This window comes from Molossus molossus, unplaced genomic scaffold (assembly GCF_014108415.1).
Source record: "Molossus molossus isolate mMolMol1 unplaced genomic scaffold, mMolMol1.p scaffold_m16_p_3, whole genome shotgun sequence".
In the NCBI taxonomy this organism is placed as follows: domain Eukaryota; kingdom Metazoa; phylum Chordata; class Mammalia; order Chiroptera; family Molossidae; genus Molossus; species Molossus molossus.
This window is the reverse complement of record NW_023425366.1, coordinates 66355931-66374923: the sequence shown is the minus strand read 5'-3', so window position 1 is coordinate 66374923 and position 18993 is coordinate 66355931. Positions and strand designations below refer to the sequence as shown.

The 18993-nt window shown below is 34.0% G+C and overlaps 1 protein-coding gene and 1 long non-coding RNA gene across 4 annotated transcripts in view; both read right to left on the bottom strand.

The window, feature by feature from the left end:
* Positions 1-21: 21 nt before the first annotated feature.
* Positions 22-4740, bottom strand: LOC118641611. Its single transcript, XR_004961634.1, has 3 exons — positions 4650-4740; positions 3766-3827; positions 22-183 (listed from the first exon to the last, which is right to left on the bottom strand). It is a non-coding gene; the product is annotated as an uncharacterized LOC118641611 (long non-coding RNA).
* A 2078-nt stretch (positions 4741-6818) lies between these two features.
* Positions 6819-18993, bottom strand: part of SLF1 (SMC5-SMC6 complex localization factor 1) — a 62917-nt gene continuing 50742 nt past the window's right edge. For all 3 annotated transcript variants that reach the window (XM_036279229.1, XM_036279228.1, XM_036279230.1), the window contains 6 exons: positions 17575-17720; positions 14623-14786; positions 13215-13348; positions 10948-11040; positions 10348-10530; positions 6819-7673 (listed from right to left, as the gene is read on the bottom strand). In XM_036279229.1, coding sequence (XP_036135122.1) covers positions 7192-7673; positions 10348-10530; positions 10948-11040; positions 13215-13348; positions 14623-14786; positions 17575-17720 — 1202 coding nt within the window. In that variant the 3' untranslated portion in view covers positions 6819-7191. The remainder of the gene's footprint in view (positions 7674-10347; positions 10531-10947; positions 11041-13214; positions 13349-14622; positions 14787-17574; positions 17721-18993) is intronic.

The following is an 18993-nucleotide window of genomic DNA, read 5'->3' as shown; positions in this document are numbered from 1 at the left end:
CACTGGGGATTGGGCCCACAACCTGGGCATGTGCCCTGACCAGGAATCGAACTGGTGACCTCTTGGTGCATGGGTCGATGCTCAACCACTGAGCCACACCAGCTGGAATGGAGTAGTTTTAAAACAGATCAATGTGGTGTTCCAATTTATTTGAAGTTGCTGAACATTACTTTTTAAATTTCCCTGCAGGATAAAAAAAAAAAAAAAAATGCATTTTCAGATATAACAGAGAAAAAGTTTTTTGGGGGCATATCACAAAATATTCAGCACTTGATAACTAAGAGTCAGGCGCACTAACTCTTGTGGGGTAGGGTACCACATACACACCACCCATTCTTGTGGCACTATGATGCTGACACAAAGAACACAGATCTAGTTACTTACATGATTTCCCATGATCTCTCATGTCTATGATACAACCCTGACAGGCTGGTGAGAAATCTCCCCTCAAAAATACCTTGATGTGATATATTCTCTAGCATTCTGAAGTTATGATGTAGGCATCCCATGCATTTATATGAAACAATCGTTAAAACATTGTGTTCTCGTTATACTACTTAAAACAGTATCTTATAAGAAGCTATTTTCCAGGCCTTCACAGAAGAGGTGCTCTGGAGGACTGTGGCAAGACATTGGCTCAGACTTTTCTCAGTAGATGGCTGGCTGCATCTACATCAATGTTGTAAATAAGAAGATCTATATTAACAAGTGAATTTTTGCAGATCAGTGATGATAGAAGAAAATTTGTCATTTCATAACACAGTAGTGAACTCCTTTGATAAGTATCACTTAATGTTAAGAGTCTCACTGCTTTTTGATGTTGAATCTTAGAGAAAAAACAAAAACAAACCCATGAGAGGACAAGTAATTTTCAGGTTCCATGAGTACTTCTAAAATCAGAAAAGGCTGATTGTGAAGACATGTAGCAATGCATTTGCTTGCAATCCTCGCCTCTGTGTAATTTTAGAGAAAATTTTAATTATATTTAAATAGTTTCTATTAAAAAAAAAAATTAGTCAAAAAAAAAAAAAGCACCCTGGCCAGTTTGGCTCAGTGTTTAGAGCGTCCGCCTGCGGTCCAGAGAGACCCAGGTTCGGTTCCCGCTAAGGGCATGTACCTCAGTTGCAGTTTGTCCCCGGCCCTGGTTGGGTGGTGTGGGTGGCAATCACTCAATGTGTCCCTTTCATGTCGATGATTCTCTCTCTTTCTCTCCCTCCCACTCTATCTGAACAAAATATAGAAAAATGTCCTCGGGTAAGGATTAAAAAAAGGCATGGAGAGAACCAATTCAGCCCCACCCCCTTTTTTTCAGCCACATTTTTTTTTTAATATTTTTTTTCTTCATTGATTTTAGAGAGAGGAAGAAAGGTGGAGAGAGAGACAGAAACATCAATGAGAGAGAACATTAATTGGCCACCTCCCGTGTGCCCCCCACTGGGGATTTAATTTAGCCCACAACCTAGGCATGTGCCCTGACCTGGAATCGAACCAACGACCTCTTGGTGCATAGGTCGATGCTCAACCACTGAGCAACATTGGCCAGGCTCAGCCACATTTTCTAAATGACTTTCAACCTCTCCTTGAGTCCATTTCCTCCAATAACCTATGAACTTAAAAAAAAGATTTTAAAAAGAATAGTAAAAGAACTGAAATCATAGGAAAATAAATGAGAAATCTAGATTTGCCTAAACTTGAGGAAAACACTGAATATTACTAGTCAAAATAGCCTATTTCTGCTGATACCATTGAAGCTGGTATTTTTCTTATATTTTGATTTCTATTAAATTTCCCCTAAAAGACCCTTCCACAAAAGAATTATCTTTACCCTTGGTATATCAAACATCATTAAAATTTTCTCATAGACAGTTTATTCCTGAGATTAGGAGATTTGTCCAAATGTCTTATATCTGATTTTACACCTTCCCCAACTTCTCAATCAATATATTAAACAGCATGTAAGAGTCTTTACCCTCTTAATTCCTTTAAACTAGAATCATTTCTACCCATTTCCCTCCTCATTCCTTTGTACTGTTTTCATCGTTACAATTCTTTTTAGTTTTCATAAAAGGCTCTTTAAAGGAGTATGGTTCAGACTGACAAACCTCACAGTAGGGGGTGGGGGGATGGATGAGATGAACCAAATAACTTGTATGTGTGTATCCCCCCAACAATGCTAGGGGGATGGGGGGCAGGATGGGGAGGAGGGTGTCTGGGGGGGAAGGAGAAACATCTTAACAAAAATAAACTAATACAAATTGGAAAAAAATAATGAAATGCATATTTTAATTCTACCAAATTTAATTATTATTCTGTAATTTTGTCTCTATGTTACAAGAGAAACAATACAAAACAGAAACAGTACAAAATATTTAGGATGAAGTTTGATATTCAAGATACATATGCCTTAAAACTAAAACAAAAAACTTATAAATCAAACCATTCTGGTCACTAGAAAAATATATTAGTGGCATGACATAAACCATTGCTGACCTAACCTTTAAGTTGAGAAGTACTGACAACAAACTTAAGTTCTTTTTTATCTGTCACTACTTTAAGATGAATGATTTTATTCAACATCACTATTTCATTTGAAGACAGAAGAATGAAGAATCATTGGAAATTTAAGTTCATCTACTATTAAGATAAATGATAGCATAATGGGTGTAAATTCAAAGCTGGACTGCAGATTTTCAATTCAGTGCAATTACCTGCTGGAAGTGCTAAGCACATCTTTTAAAAGTCCGATCTTTGGTAGAACTAAATCATATGTTCCAAAGGAGTTAGCCATTCTCTATTAATGTTTAACACCCATTATGCATAAAGTTCATTTGATCCAATTTAGATACTTTTGAAAGCAAGGGAATTAGATTTACCAAATCTGGACTGAACATTCTAAAAAGATTTGGGGGCCATAATAAAAAAAAATTGGAAGAAATATTTCAATTTTAATTGGAGACAGCTATTTAAAAGGATGTGTTTAAATAAGAAACTTTTATTATTTTTTGGTCTATGTTAAATATTACATGTATAAATAACTTTACAAGTATTTTACATGTATACATAATATTGCTTGTTTTATTAGAAATACTGTTTTTATAATAAGTGATCACTAGTTACTCTACACTGTTTGATCTTAATTCAACAAGTAAATTAAAAGACCAGAAAGGAGTTCACTATATTTGTTTAAAAAAAAAAATATATATATATATATACACATATATATATACACACACACACATTCAACAGTACAGACAGCATTATTTTAAAAATCAGTCACTTGTATCTAATACTAAGGGTTATGTTTCAAGATTTTTATTTTTTTAAGAAAGATAGTATAAGTGTATTTATTACCAAAACTATATAACTATACAAAAAGGACCCACAGTACTAAATTCAAATATACAAAATATTAAAAAATATTTGTATATCAAATATACAAAAAATATAACTTAATATTTATAATATAAAAGTACTCCCAAACAGCAGATTCATCTACGATAAAAAGCTAATCATTCAGATTTGTGATTGGTAAACATTATTAAGAAGCTTCTTTTTCAAATAATTTAATAAAAATTTCCCCACTCTAATAATTCATATAAATTAACATGTCTCAAGAAACAAAGATGTTTATGGGTCTTTGTTTCTTCGTGCTTTCATAAAATAGAAAACACAAATAAATATATATAGATGTACTGAATATTAGTGTTTAATCAAGAAGGAAAACTCTTTTTTAAACTAACAAGCAATGATGTCAAAATATCTTACATGTGTTTCTTCTGAAAAGGTCTTCTTTTAGTAGGAGTTGTAGTACCTTGAAAGATGTATGCCTGGAACCAAATAAAATAGTACCACAACCTTTTCTAATTAATCAATAGTCTAAAAATCTTAATTCTGTATCAGAGCAAATAACTACCAAAGTATATCCTCCCACTATTCATTTTAATATACAAGGTGAATTTTTTGATAATTTGATTTACAAGAAATAGTTAACTATTGCATTTCTCCAGTTTTGACAGCAACAGCCTAATTTCAAGAATGCTATCACTGACCTTTCTCACTCAATCCACATTTGTTATAAAAACAATTATCATTCTGAATTCTGCAAACTGTACGTCAGAAAGAGGTGCAACGGCCGTGGAAGCTACGGGATAAATGCCTGAGGGGAAGAGTGCCTCATATCACTCAAGGATGACCCCTTCCTACTGATTAAGGAACAATAGTGACAGTGTCTCATCAAGTTCACTATTTAACTGGAAAGGTGTGTAAAGTCATATGGATTGCACATTCCACCAATAATTTTCACATGGAGGTATTCACTTCATTTAACTCTCTATAACTGTATAAACAAAAACGGCAAACATTTCCTAGCACTTATATAAATTATACTAGCATTAATAAATTTGTGTTTATCTAGGAATGAGTACTAGTTCATTAAGAATGAAAAAGAACACCCTACATTCTATTCACTAAAATGAAATTGCTAAAATCATACTGATCAAAGGATTAAACTATCAGATTTTTATAATATTCACATTTAAAAACTAAAAGAGTATCATTATTGTAAATTTTAGAAACAGACAAAATTGAAATTAATTTTCAACAGCCAATACAGAAGACAATAAAACTAACAATATTTAAGACCAGTTTACCTTCCTGGACAGTTAACTTTTCTTCTGTTATTGTGGTCAGCCTGTCAAGCACACCACCTGCTACATAATAAGTGTTCAAGAAACGATTAATTCAAATAGATTAATTTCACATTTGATTTATACAAGAATTAATGTTTTTCTGGTCATCTTGGAGTTAATGATATGATAGAAAATGTATACACTTCAACCACTTTATTGTGCATAGGGAATTAAGAACTAACAAGCTAGAAAACTCTTACTTAATAGAGATCCTTCTGAAGGAATTTCCAGTGAACATTTTCAAGTTTTTATATTCCAAATATTTGTGGGGACTACACATAATGAAAACTGAATTTCAACAGCTCAGAAATCTCCTTTCAAGCTTTATTTACATTGTTAATAAGGAACTCTTATGGTTTTTTTTTTAACAAACGAACAAAAAACAATTCCATTGAACTATGAGATGAAGAGTACAGTAAAGAATAGCATTACTCAGCCTTGTCTTCAGCTACTGCAACTTTGAGACATCTACAACTAAAAAGCCAGAATTCAATGACTATGAATTTTATTAGAATTTTTACTTCCCCCACTTCTTAGATAGATTTGAGTCAATTATGTTTTCTAAAATAAATTATATTGAAATGTTCTCATTGCAGGTTTAGGTTCCTATACATTTGCTGGTATTGCTAAGTAGGCCACAGAGCATTGTAAGTGATGTTTGCCAAGTTGTGCTTCTGCAGAAGTGCAAAACTGCAATACCTTCCTAAAGACAGAGACCTCGATGGCATTTGAGTGTTTAATACTTCATGTCATCATGGTTTGTAGAAGTTGGCAGTTATGAAATGCAAATATACTAATTGCAACTAAATGAATATTTCTTAGGAATATTTAATTTAAAAAACTTTTTCTTAGTGTAAAACCCTGACTTTTTTCCCCCTTTTTAAATTTATACTTAAATGATTCATTACAACTAAGAAGAGTAAGATCTAGAAAGGAAGTAACATTTATTAGTGTCATATAAGGTGATAGCACTAATAATTCTATCACAACAAAGAGACCTGGTGTTATTTCCATTTGACAGGTAAAGAAACCAAAGCTCAAGGAACTTGCCTTGCAATTTAGTTAATAAAAAATTAGACAAGGATTTGAACTATGTCTGTCTGATGTCAAAGTCTATGTTTTTAAGTTTATATTAGTTTACAAAGCAAACATTATTCTAGATGCCTTCACAATGAAGTAAAGTGGTGTTACTTTTTGGAATAAAAATTTTTTTATTCATCATCTGGGGAATCTATGGGCATTTTAATGTTCCTTGGTGTTCTCTCATCATGTTTTCTCTGAGACTTTGGCAGATTAAGTAAAGATTAAAAAGAATCTGTATGATGTCACATTTGAAGGCTAACTAGAAACAGTATTTCTTATAGTATGTGTAAAAATTACTGATTTGAAAATAGAGAAAAAAACTTTTGACTTTTAATCAGAGTTGACATACTAATATAGTAATTTTCAGTTTAGATTATAAACCTAGTAATAAAACACTCAGCATCTGTATCTTATTAAAAGATCCATTTCTAAGATAAAACTAAAGTGTGCTTCTTTAGCAGATTAATTGCTGGGAGATAATCACTTCAGTTACATAAAGGCTAAATAGAAGTATTAATGTTTCTTTTTCCAACTGTATCACAATGTAACTTATTCCCACTAGTGAAGCAACTCCAATTTCAAAAGTGGCTATTATCTACACCCTTTCTTTTAGTTTTACAATAAATAGCTATTAGGAAAAAAATTGCAAATTGAAATGATATTACTCTGTAAATTCATACTGTACATTAAGATTTTAGATAATCTGAAATCTATTATTTAGTTACCACTTATAAACTTATTATTTAATAAAACTTATTATAGAGCATTTTCACTTACCGAATATTGGTTATACAGACTGGAAACACTTATATGTGAACTGCTATAATAAAATAGATGAAGGGATCATCTTATTAAACTTTGCATGTTCACTGCATTTAAAAATCAGAAGAATATTACTGTAAATTTGAAAAATGTTTATTTTAGAAACACACAAAACTAAAATGAATATTTTAGTCCAAAAACCTATAGAGAAGAAATAGGGAGATACATGTTTATAGGTGTACATTTGCATGAATATCCTTGGCATGATTCTGAGACCTAGAATAAAGAACATTACAGTTTAATTTGAAAAAAAAAAAATTAAATTAAAAAAATTTTACATATACAATATAAATAGATAAATAATATCATTTTCAGAACAAAAAATAATAAAGATTAAAGAAAGCAGTGTATACCAAGCAAAACTATTGTTGTTGTTGTTTTTTTTTAACCTTTGAGTCATATTCCATACTGGAAAAAGACAGAAAAGCTTATATAATAGTTTTGCAGTTGTTGTTCAAGTGCTTTTAGAATTCATCAAGACTGTAAATTCTAGCAATAAATCAAAGAAAATCAATATTTGTTAATGAGCTATGAAGTCCACACAAATGACAAAGTAAGCTGAGCAGGTTTAAGAAGTTGACTCAAATTTTTGGCATCATCATGAAAACTCTGTGACTGACCGACACAGCATTTCCAATGTCACCACTAAGGCCTCAGTGTGTACTCCAGGACACACTTTTAAATTCTCAGGCAGTTCCTTAAGAATACTTGGGAGCTTCAGCAAAGTCTTTATATTTCTACCATAAAGATCCAATAACCAGTCAGTATGAGCACTGGTGGCTTCCTTATAATTCTTACAAGCCATAAGCATTTCATTTTGATGAGTTAACCCTTTGAAAGCTAAGAGGAACTCTGAAGATAAATCAAAGATTGAACAAAAATGTAGCAACATCCTACTAAGTAAAAATGAGCTGAATTCAAGTTGCTGGTGGTAAAAATGTTTCTCTGCTTGGGCATGAAAGTTCTCCACTGTATCTTCTATTTTTGTGATAGCAAAGAGTTCTTCCTTGACTTGAGATGATAAAACATAATCCAAGGGTAATTCGCCCTTAGCGTTCCTCTGCTGTAAAAGTACTGGGCCTGTGAAAAAGAATGCAAATGTTAAAACATTTTTATTTTGACAGCTTAAGAGTTGTTTTCTCTCTCCTTTTATCTAAGCATCCAGGACTCTTTACAATCATATTTTGTACTAATTCATTGTCGACATAATTAACTGGCTATACATATTAACTGCCTAATAAAGGTATGTTTGGAAAAACAAAAATTCTACTCAACTGCCTAATGTGAATCGCCTAAATAATAAATGTGATTATAAATGAAAAAACTTTGATGAAACTTGGAAAATAGTGCCCCTTTCCATTGATGACAGGTGACTGTAGCAGTGCAAAGACTGCAAAACCCTGCACAAACACAGAATACATTTTTCATTTACCATTGCTCATGTTCAATTTTTTAAAAATATTTTTTCTTTATTGATTTTAAAGAAAGAGGAAGGGAGAAGGAGAGAGAGATAGAAACATAGATGAGAGAGACCATCTATTGGCGGCCTCCTGCATGCCTCCCACTGGAGACCGGGTCCACAACCTGGGCATGTGCCCTGACTGGGAAATGAACTGGCTACCTCTTGGTGCATGGGTTGACGCTCAACCAGTGAGCCACACCAGCCAGGCTGCTCATGTTCAATTTTTAGTACAGGTAGCCGATTAAAAAAAAAAAAATGTTAACTGTTCTAGGTCAAACTCAGATTTCATCTATTTATTCTAGCTAAATCCATCTACTTGTCTACTTAGAAACCACTGACAATAGTGTTTTGTACTCTAGGTAGTAAAAGATGATGGAGGAGGAGATAAACAATAATAACTCAGTATTTGGTCACATAGCAAAGTACAGAAATATCTGAATATCTGTCAGTCAAGTCCCATAATCATTTATACACTTTGCCATAAAATTGTTATAAGGAATATAAAGATTTTAGTACTAGCAGACAATCAGAAGGCCCTACCATATAACATAGATCATATTGTCACAGAAAGAGAATAGATTATACCTGCTCAAACTCTTAATAATGAATCTGATCAGACATATGTAGTGGTCTACATATAAAATGTATTTAAAAGATTAACCACTGATGATATGTTTCATGTGTAATTTATGAAAAAGAGAATTCTAAATCAATATTAGGTTTCTTTTCATTGTGTTTTATTTCAAAAAAAAGTGCTACATGTTACTCCTGTTAAAAAAAAATTACAACAAAATTATAGACATGAGATACCAAAAGTAAAGGTTTTATAAACACAAATAAACTCTTAAAATTATTGCTCTCAAGCCTAAGTGACTCACAATGAAGAAGTAATACAGTTAATAAAATGATAGCATCACACCATTTGACAGGTCCAAACCCAGAATATGACTAAGGCAAAGATAAATCTGTATGACTGACAAAGGACCTTGATGAATGCAAGTACAAGTAGATTTCCTCGTAGGAAAAGAGACTCATCTTAACCAAGGATCCAAGAAAAATTCACATTGGTTGGTATAATGCTATTCTCTTCTGAAGAGTTGAACTTAATATAATAATGGCTGTTATATCACTTAGAATATTTGAAGCAAGGCCCAATATTGGCTTGGGATGTCAGATACATGGTTGAATAGAAAAATAAAACACATAGGAGACAGAACATTATGTTTTAGTAAACATATAATACTAGAAATGGAGAACTGAAAAATATATTGATTATGAAATGGTGTCAGTAAAACAGACACATTAAGGCCTTTAGGGGGCAGGAGAAGACTATAAATAACCAAACATCTTAAGCTGCCATGCTATACAGCCTTTCTTAGAGAGAGAGACAGTAAAAAGACATCTAAAGAAAATATGCTTTTTATTTTCATGCAGAATCAAATAGCTTTAATTATGAGAAAAAATAATTTTAAATTTCAAGATAAAATTGGCACAAAAAAATCCCCGGAAATTTATATAAATCTTTATTTCTGCATTATAAGCAAGTCATCAGTTTTCCTTTGTTTTTCTTTGAAAACATAAATCAGTTTTGAATATTTTGATGTAAAATTTATATTATTAACTTCATATATAAGAAGAATGTTATTGAAAAGGGATGGGGTCCTGAATGCAGAGATAAAATATTAGCATAAAAAGCAGTAGGTGAATACTAAGCTCAAGTTGCCTCTATCACAAAATCCCTGCACAACAGTTATTACCATTTGAAAATCCTCCTACTTTAACTTAATTGACTGCAAAATGTGAATGAAGATATTCTAGGATACCTTTTTTTTATAGTCTGTAAAGAAATGACTCATTAAAAAAGATTAATAGAGTTAGCAGTCATATATAGGAAATGAAACAAGAATGAAAAATCCAAGTAATCACAATTGAACATTTATATCCATTTATTAATAAGCTTTCAGAAATGGCTGTTTCACAAAGACATTACACACTTTAAGTAAAAGAATTTAAAACCAACACACTAAATTCAAAATACATTCTCATACACAAACCTAAATAAGCTTAATACTACAATAAATAAATAAATACATATCATGAAAAGGTATTTAATACCTTTTAAATAAAAGGTGCATTCATTCTAGGAGACTTTTTATCTTTACTTTTTCATTAATATAAAATAAAGGCATCTTTCCTTACAGATCTTAAATATATAAAATGCCATCTATCTCTGAGGGATTCATCAAAAAATGGGATAATTGATCAAAATCCGTTTAGCATAAATGCACTCACCCCCATGCTGGAGCAGCAGCTTGCCAATTTCTACATGTCCGTTTGACAGTGCATCATGCAAAGGAGTCACCCCATCCACTTGAGTGAGCAGATCTACCTCTGGACAACGTTGCAAAATTTCCTGGACACACACTGTGTTGCCATAGTTACAGGCTTCATGCAAAGGCGTCCAGCCAGCATTGTCTAAATTAAAAATCAAGACAAGTTTTAAAACAGCAAAAGTAGGACTTTTGGTAGTGAAGTAATGATGCTCTACTCCCCTTATCAGTGTGACTTTCTAGTTACTTCATATACAAATAGAATGCTTTGATAAAAATGTCAAGGGTGCAATCATTTTTAAAATTGTAAGAAAAATAAATTGAAATATAATAAAACAATTTTAAAACACTGATGTTGGTATCTGATCAAAATATGGACATAAAAAAATGTTTCTGCACTTTCAGCTATAAATCAATTTATGATGATTTTCTTGGTTTTGCTACTAGTAATATTTTAAAGATATGTTAGAAAAATAAATGATTTTTCTTAACGTTGACATTTAACTATTTAATATCACAAATATTAAGATAGTGGATTAGACCACAAAGATTTAGAACTTACCTTTAACATTGATGTCTATTCCTGGCAAAGAGAGAAGAAGAATCAATTTCTCCACTTGGTTATTTATGCAAGCTCTATGGAGGGCTGTTTCTCCTGCCATAAAATATTAATAGATTATTCCAGAGAAGACAAGATATCAACTAAAGAAAATAATCAAAGGGCATGAACTAAGAGATCGGGCCCCATGCCAGAAAATTATTTACTGAGTTTTCCTTTTCACTGGTTTAAACATCTCTCGCATTTAAAAAAAAAAAAGAGGGGGAGGGAACCCCACCAATCCATTGAGCTTCCATTCTATCAGTAATTCAGCAATGAAATTCTACTGCAAAAGATTTAACACAGGCATTGTCTCCCCCTAGTTCAAGGTTTAAAGCTTCAATCCCGCTATAAAACCCCAAATGATCAGAGAACACCAAAAATACTGGGTTTTGCAGCAATAAAAGTTTAGAGTTGAATTGCCCTCTCTTAAATTTATTCATGAACCTACGTTAAATGTATGGCTCTTTTTAATACAACATTTATAGCTTAATTCAAATGAATGTTTCTGGCTAAGCACGAGTGGCTCTACACACTCAAGTATAATTCAGAACTTCAAATCCATTAGATGGTTTGCTGCTTCTCAATAGGCTGTCTGGCTTGGCTACAGCAGCACAGAGAAGAAGAAATGGGGGAATCTTAACATAAACACACACGCGTGCGCGCGCGCACACACGAAAAAAAAAACCTCCTAGTATCATTTAAAGCTGAACAAGAATGACAAATAGAATGGCCAAGTTTTTTCTACTAGGGATGGCTAAAATTATCTATATCCATCTCTGTTATAACCAAGATTAATAAGACATCAGTGATAATCTGAAGTAAGGAGAATCAAAAATACTTAAAAGTAAATGCTTAGAAAACAAATAAATTGCTGAATTAAATTCTTTGTTGCTGTAAAATACTAAGAACATTTTTAGTGTTTTGTTTTATAGACTATCTCTGTAACTTCTACCAAAACATTATTTTACATGCATTGAAAGGCTTTTTAAGTTTTTCTCTACTCCTTTTCAATTCTCTTCCTTCCTTCTAGTCCCTTCTGCTGCTCAGCCTAAAGTCATTCATATTCATTTTACTTTCTGACACAATAAACAAAAAAAAAAGGACAGTGTCTCGTGAAGTTAATATCCGAGTTCTCGTTGAATACATTTTTTTTTCACATTTTGAGACAAATGAGCAGTTAGTTTGAATTTGTGATATGCAATTATGAAATAATATCATGTTGAGAGGGTATAAGAGCTTCACTGTTACTGTTTCTACTGTTGTCATAATGATAATGTTTGTATTAAAAAGACAATACTGCAGCCCTGGCCAGTTTGGCTCAGCGGTTACAGGGTCAGTCCGTGGACCAAAGAGTTGCAGGTTTCATTTCAGTCAAGGGCATGTACCTTGGGGGTGGTTTGATCCCCAGCCTCTGGTCAGGGTTGTGCAGGAGGCAGCCAATTGATGTGTCTCTCTCACATCGATGTTTCTTTCTCTCTCTCTCCCCCCATCCCTCCCTCCCACTCTATCTGAAAAAAATCCATGGAAAAATTTCCTCAGGTGAGAATTAAAAAACAAAAACAAAGAAGACAATAATGCACATAAATAAGACACTCAGAAAATTATTTTGGCCAAGAATAGATTAAAGGTAACTTAAATTTGTGAGTTAGGAGATGCCTAAGTATACGAGGTGCTGGAGTGAATTATTACAACACTATTCTTGTTACTCCATCCTTTAGGTACTTAGGTTCCAGTATAGTTAGAACCAAAAGCCAAACACATTTCACAGTCTGGGCTCAATGCCTGGAAGAGTCCATATGCTTAACACGGCTATGTAACACAGCCTAGTCGCCTAGTCTTCATTCTTTGTTCACAAAATGTCTAGTACTGAAAGAGATGAAGACTGAATTATACTTTCAAATCAAAAGACACTGATCCTAAGTGGCACAGGTTGAGGTAGAATAAAAAAGTAAGGCGGGCAAGTCTGGAAAAACCTCAGTGTGAGCTATACACTGTGTTTTGTATCTGAGAGGCAGGGAGAGAAAAGAAGGAAGAAATAGTCTATTATACTAGGTATTAAAAATTACTTTCTTAAAATACAGTTATATATGCTTTTCAAGAAAATGTTTCCTGGACCCACTCTAAGAGTTAAGTTCAGGTATTCATCAGGGCCAGTATGTTATACTTGCAAATACTGATTACAACAATGAAAAGTTCCTAGCATAAATTAATTTGGACACTTGGAATACCTTTTAAATTAGTCTTGTGGAAATTCATCTTTGCTACTAAAGAGGGGCAATTCTCCTTGGAACAGGACAATTCTCCTTCTGACTTCTTTTTCCATCTTTTTAATGAAGAGGAACATTTAGCAAGGTTCAGTTCTCTGAAAAGAAAGTAAGAAATATAAAAGCTTGTTTTTTTACCAAGGCATGGCGACATGTATTAGTTGGTGAGATTTTTAAAAATCTGGCCCTTTTAATTTAAACCCCTTCATTCATTCAAATCTTTACCGCTTTCTATTTTTACATTTATTTCAACTGTACAGAAACAAATTTTAATGAATTGATTTTCATTTTATTAACTTGGTACCCCCAATTGCCCACTGCAAAGTTTATAAATATGAAATGTCACATAGAGAAAGAAATCAAATAAACAATATTCCGCAGAGAGAATAAAGCAAAATGCTAAAACTAAAATGCAGGCCTCTGCTCCCCATTTTTAATATCTGATCCTATTTTCTTCTTCCTAAAAACATTTCTAGATTTTTGAGTTTTACATAACATACTTTTAGAGGAAGGTTTCCCATTTGGGGGGAAGCTATTAAAACAATTCAAAGTATCTCACATGACCATGCATTCTGAAATCCAACTTTATTATATGCAAGTAGTAATTTAAATCACAGGGCAAACATTTTGGAAACAATGTGATGAATAGTTTATTTTTTTGGAAACCACTTAATCTTAGAAAGAAAGCACGTGCTTTGAGTTAAAGAAAGCAAAAATCTGGATCATGTGTATTTATAGGTATAAAACTGAGTTTTCTGTCCAGCCGGTGTGGCCCAGTGGTTGAGCATCGACCCATGCACCAAGAGGTCACTGGTTCGATTCCTGGTCAGGGCATATGCCCAGATTGTGGGCCAAATCCCCAGTGGGGGGCATGGAGGAGGTGGCCAATTGATGTTCTCTCTCATTGATATTTCTATCTCTCTTTTTTCCCTCTCCCTTCCTCTCTTTCTAAAAGTCAATTTAAAAAATGTTATTTCTTAAAAAAACAAACAAAAAAAAACTGGCCCTGGCTAGTTTGGCTTAGCGGTTAGAGCATTGGCCCGTGGACCAGAGAGTCCCAGGTTCAGTTTCCGCTAAGGGCACGTACCTCGGTTGCAGTTGTCCCCAACCCCCAATGGGGTCGTGTGGGTGGCAACCAGTCAATGTGTTGCTCTCATGTCTCTTCCTACCACTCTCCCTCCCACTTTATCTGAGAATAAATGCAAAAATATCCTCCAGTGAGGATAAAAAAAGAAACAAAAAATAAAACTGAGTTTTCTGCTAATCAGTATAATTCAGCAAATATCACAGATAACCATAAAGTTCAAGAAATATATCAGAAAAAGAGCTGTCCTCTAAAACAAAGCATAGTTGATACATAAGCATTACACACCGTAACTCTGGTAGCCCTTCAACTTGTTTCTGTTTAGCACCATTCAGCATTAGTAAGGCCCTCTGAGATTCAAGACAAGGCCGCTGTCCTATTTTCTTTGGTGTCTGCATCTTTCCTGTACAATGCACACCCGCTTTCCCCAAAGCTGGCAAATACGAGTATATCTGTTGCAAAATAAAATTATATTAGTTTCTCAACTACAGAGACCTGGAAAGCAGTAAAAATTACTTGATTCATTTTACCATTTAATTTTATTTATATTTCCTTGGTTTCATCACTATGGCTGTCACCCCAATCTCATTTGAACACACTAAAATATTAAGAAAGCTACTAGTTCCACATCATTAAGTCAACATGACGTACACAGAAAAATGCCTTCTTGAAAATAATTATTTTTTCAAATTCAATTGGGATGCTCATTTAGAAAAGTTCTTTAGATTAATCTCATTCCCAAATTGTTATAATTTATTTGCATATTTTAAATATTTATGGTTTATGTACAACTGGTATTTTGTCACTTCAATTTTAATGTCTTCCTTCAACAGAAAACAAGTCTGGAATAAAATAATGAAGAGTACAAAAGTTGTTAAAGACAAAGATTGTTGCAAAACAGTCAGATTTGCCCACTATGACCAATTAGCAACTATAGTTCTCATTTGTTGAAGAAACTACGGGAGTATTAGTGATGGTAAAAGATAGCCAAGGTCCCCAGGCTGTGTGGCTCAGTTGGCTGAGCACTGCCCCATGCACCCAGAGGTCGCCAGTTCGATTTCTGATGAGGGCACATGCCCGGGTTGCAGGCTCAATTCCCCAGTAGGGGGTGTGCAAGAGGTAGCCAATGGATGTTTCTCTCTCTCTCCCCCTAAAGTCAATTAAAACATATTTTTAAAAAAGGCCACGATAAAACTGGAAAAACTTGGATCAAATGCAGCTTATGTGTGTGTCTATACAGAATAAAAGGGAAACTTGGACATCATTTGTAATTTTAATTATTAAATATCATTAAGTACTATGTAGAATTTTTTTGGCCCTAGGTCTTCCTTTATTATTAAATGTATTGGGGTGATATTGGTTAATAGGTTCATACAAGTTTCATTTTTCCATTGTTTTTTTGTTGTTGTTCAGACAGAGTGGAAGGGAGAGAGAGGAAGAGAGGCAGAGAGAAACATCGATGTGAAAGGAACACATCGAGTGGCTGCCTCCTGCACAACCCCAACTGGGGCTGGGGATAAACTGCAACCGAGGTACGTGCACCTTAGCTACAAGTTTCAAATGTACATTTCTGTGATACATGATCTGTATATTCCACTGTATGCCCACCACACAAAGTCTAATCATCTTCCGTCACTATGTATGTGGCCCCCTTTACTCTCTTTTTTTTTAAATTAATTTATTTTTGTTACAGATGTTTCTCCTTTTTCCCCTACTGATTCTCCGCTCCCTCTCCCTCCCTGCCCTATCCCCAGCCCCGGTGTCCATGTCCATTATTCATGCACACATGCATATAGGTTCTGTGGTTTATCCCTCCCCCACACCCCCATCTTGGGATTGTCAGGCTGCACACCCCCACTTCCATTTCTCTGGGACTACCCCATTCCTCAGACTGTTATGTTCATTATATTCCACAAATAAGTGAGATCATATAATATTTGTTTGGCTTGTTTTGCTTAGGATAATACTTTCCAGGTCCCTCCATGTAGTCTCAAAGGATAAGAGAGCTTTCTTTCTTACAGCTGCATAGTTCTCCATTGTGTATATGTACCACAGCTTTTTTTATCCATTCATCTACTGATAGACATTTGGGCTGTTTCCAGATCTTCACTATTGTAAATAGTGCTGTTACGAACATGGGGGTACATATATTCTTTCTGATTGGTGTTTCAGGCTTCTTAGGGTATATTCCTAGAAGTGGGATCACTGGGTCAAATGGTAGTTCAATTTTTAATTTTTTGAGGTAACACCATATTGTTTTCCATAGTGGCTGCACCTCCCTTTACTCTTGACTACCACTTCACCCCTTTCCCTTTGGTAACCACCATTCTGTTGTCTGTGTCTATTACGAGTTTCAGTTTTATATCCCAAATGAGTGAATTCATATGGTTCTTCGCTTTTTCTGACTGACTTATTAGCATAATGTTCTCAAGGTCTATCCAATGTTGTCGCAAATGGCAGTAGATCAAAACAAGAATCTTATGTGCTATGGCAAATGAAGAAACAAAGATTCTTGTATTATTTTTTTAATCAATTCTTTTTTTTTTTTTCATAATCCTAACCCAAGGATATTTTTCCATTTTTCTTCAGATAGAGTGGGGGGAGAAAGGGAGACAGAAAGAAAGAAGCAGAGAGAGAGAGAGAGAGAGAGAGAGAGAGAGAGAGAGAGAGAGAGAGAAACATCAATATGAGAGAGACACATCGATTGGCTGCCTCCTGCATGACCTAGACCTGGGACTAAACTGCAACCAAGGTATGTGCCCTTGACTGAAATCAAACCCATGACTCTTTGGTCCGTGGGCAGATGCGCTAACTGCTGAACCACACTGGTCAGAGCTTGTTATCAATCCTTAATTACTTTCAAGTAATTAAACCTTCTATTCACTAATTCCTCAATTATTGAGGTAGAAAAATACATACTCTTATATAGATTTGAAAAATTTATGATTAATACTCTCTAATTATTAGAAACAACCAAGAGTACTTTAAAAATATGTTTTTACTGATTTTTTGGGAAAGATAGAAACATCAATGTGAGAGAAAAACATCAATGGCTGCCTCCTGCATGCCCCCTCCTGGGGATCAAGCTCGAAACCCAGGCATGTGCCCTAATGGGGAATCAAACCAGGACCTCTCAGTCCATGGGACGATGCTCAGTCCAGAGTCACACCAGCAGGTCACAACTAAGAATATTTTAAAATTGAATTTATGGACTCTTTGGAAATTAAAAGTTATGCTTACCATTTTCTGAAGAGAGAGTGGCTCAGAGGAAATACTGATGGAACTCTGTAAACATAACTTTTTAAAAACTGCTTCTGCAACAAACATTTGAAGCCAAGAGGAGGAAAAAGAACAAATGAAAATCTCTAATTCCTGTGAAGAAAAGTCTGTAGAAAACAAGAGAAGTAAATATAGTTATTGCTACACCCTATAAAATTTCTTTCTAGAGACTATCTCCTCCATGGATTTTATTCATGCAAATGATGATTTCTACACCAGTAAAATTCACCCACATAATTTTAAACCATGAAAAATAGATAACATTCCTATTCTTTCTTTGCCTTTGACGAGAAATTGTTTTATGGTAATGTTCTCACATTTGAAACAATCATTACTTTTTATTATTTTAAATAAAAGTCTTGAAATTATATATACACATCTGAATAGATTGATGATATATGAATAGATAGATGTTGGGATTTATTACTATACTTTCCAATTAATGTTAAAGACCTCTTCCCACAATAGGGTTCCACCTTTGGATAACCAGTACTGTTTTTTACATGGGCACAGTTTATTTAATTTGCAGTGATCAGTCTTAAGCTGATAGGAAGAAATAAATTATACCCCTTCCCCTGAGAATAACCATGAATCCCAACACTGAAGAGAAAGAGGAAAGAAGGGAAAATATAACACAAGAGAATGTATAAGGATTTCTTTAGAAGTCTGCACTCGCTCTACTATGGTAAGTAGTAGAGGAAAAGTATAATCTTAAATGACAAAACAAAAACACCAAGACTAACAAGTCTCTTCTTTCCAAAATCCTCAAGTTCTCCAATAAAATGGAAATGCATAAATATACACATGACGCAAAGTGATAAAGGACTAGAGTGACTATTCCCATGTAATCTATTTAATATTGAGTTCTCTATTAATATTCTCTGCATAAGAGAATGGATAATAAAGTGGAATGATAAAGAAACAGCAAGACCAATCAATAGAACACCAAAAGAGCTAAAATTAAGCAAAAACAAGATAAAAAGTTGTGATATTATACAATAGGGAAGATTAACTACAAACACTAGAAAAATATAGAATTAGGAAAAGTCAATAAAATTAGCACAATAAACATAATAGGTTCAAATACATTTTAAAAATTGGACAGAATGGCCTGATAGACTTGATGTTCCAGTCAAGATGGTGAAGTAGGTAAACGCTGTGCTCCCTTTCTTCCATGATCATATCAAAATTACAACTAAATAATAGAGCAATCACCCTTAAAAATCACCTGAAGACTAGCTGAAGAGAAATTCTATAACTAAGGAAATATAGAAGAAGCCACACCGATACTGATAGGAGGGGGCAGAGGAAAACACAGAGCTGGTCCTACACCCACGTGTGGCAGGAGGGCCTTCTGGATAAATGAGGGATCCCAGCCCC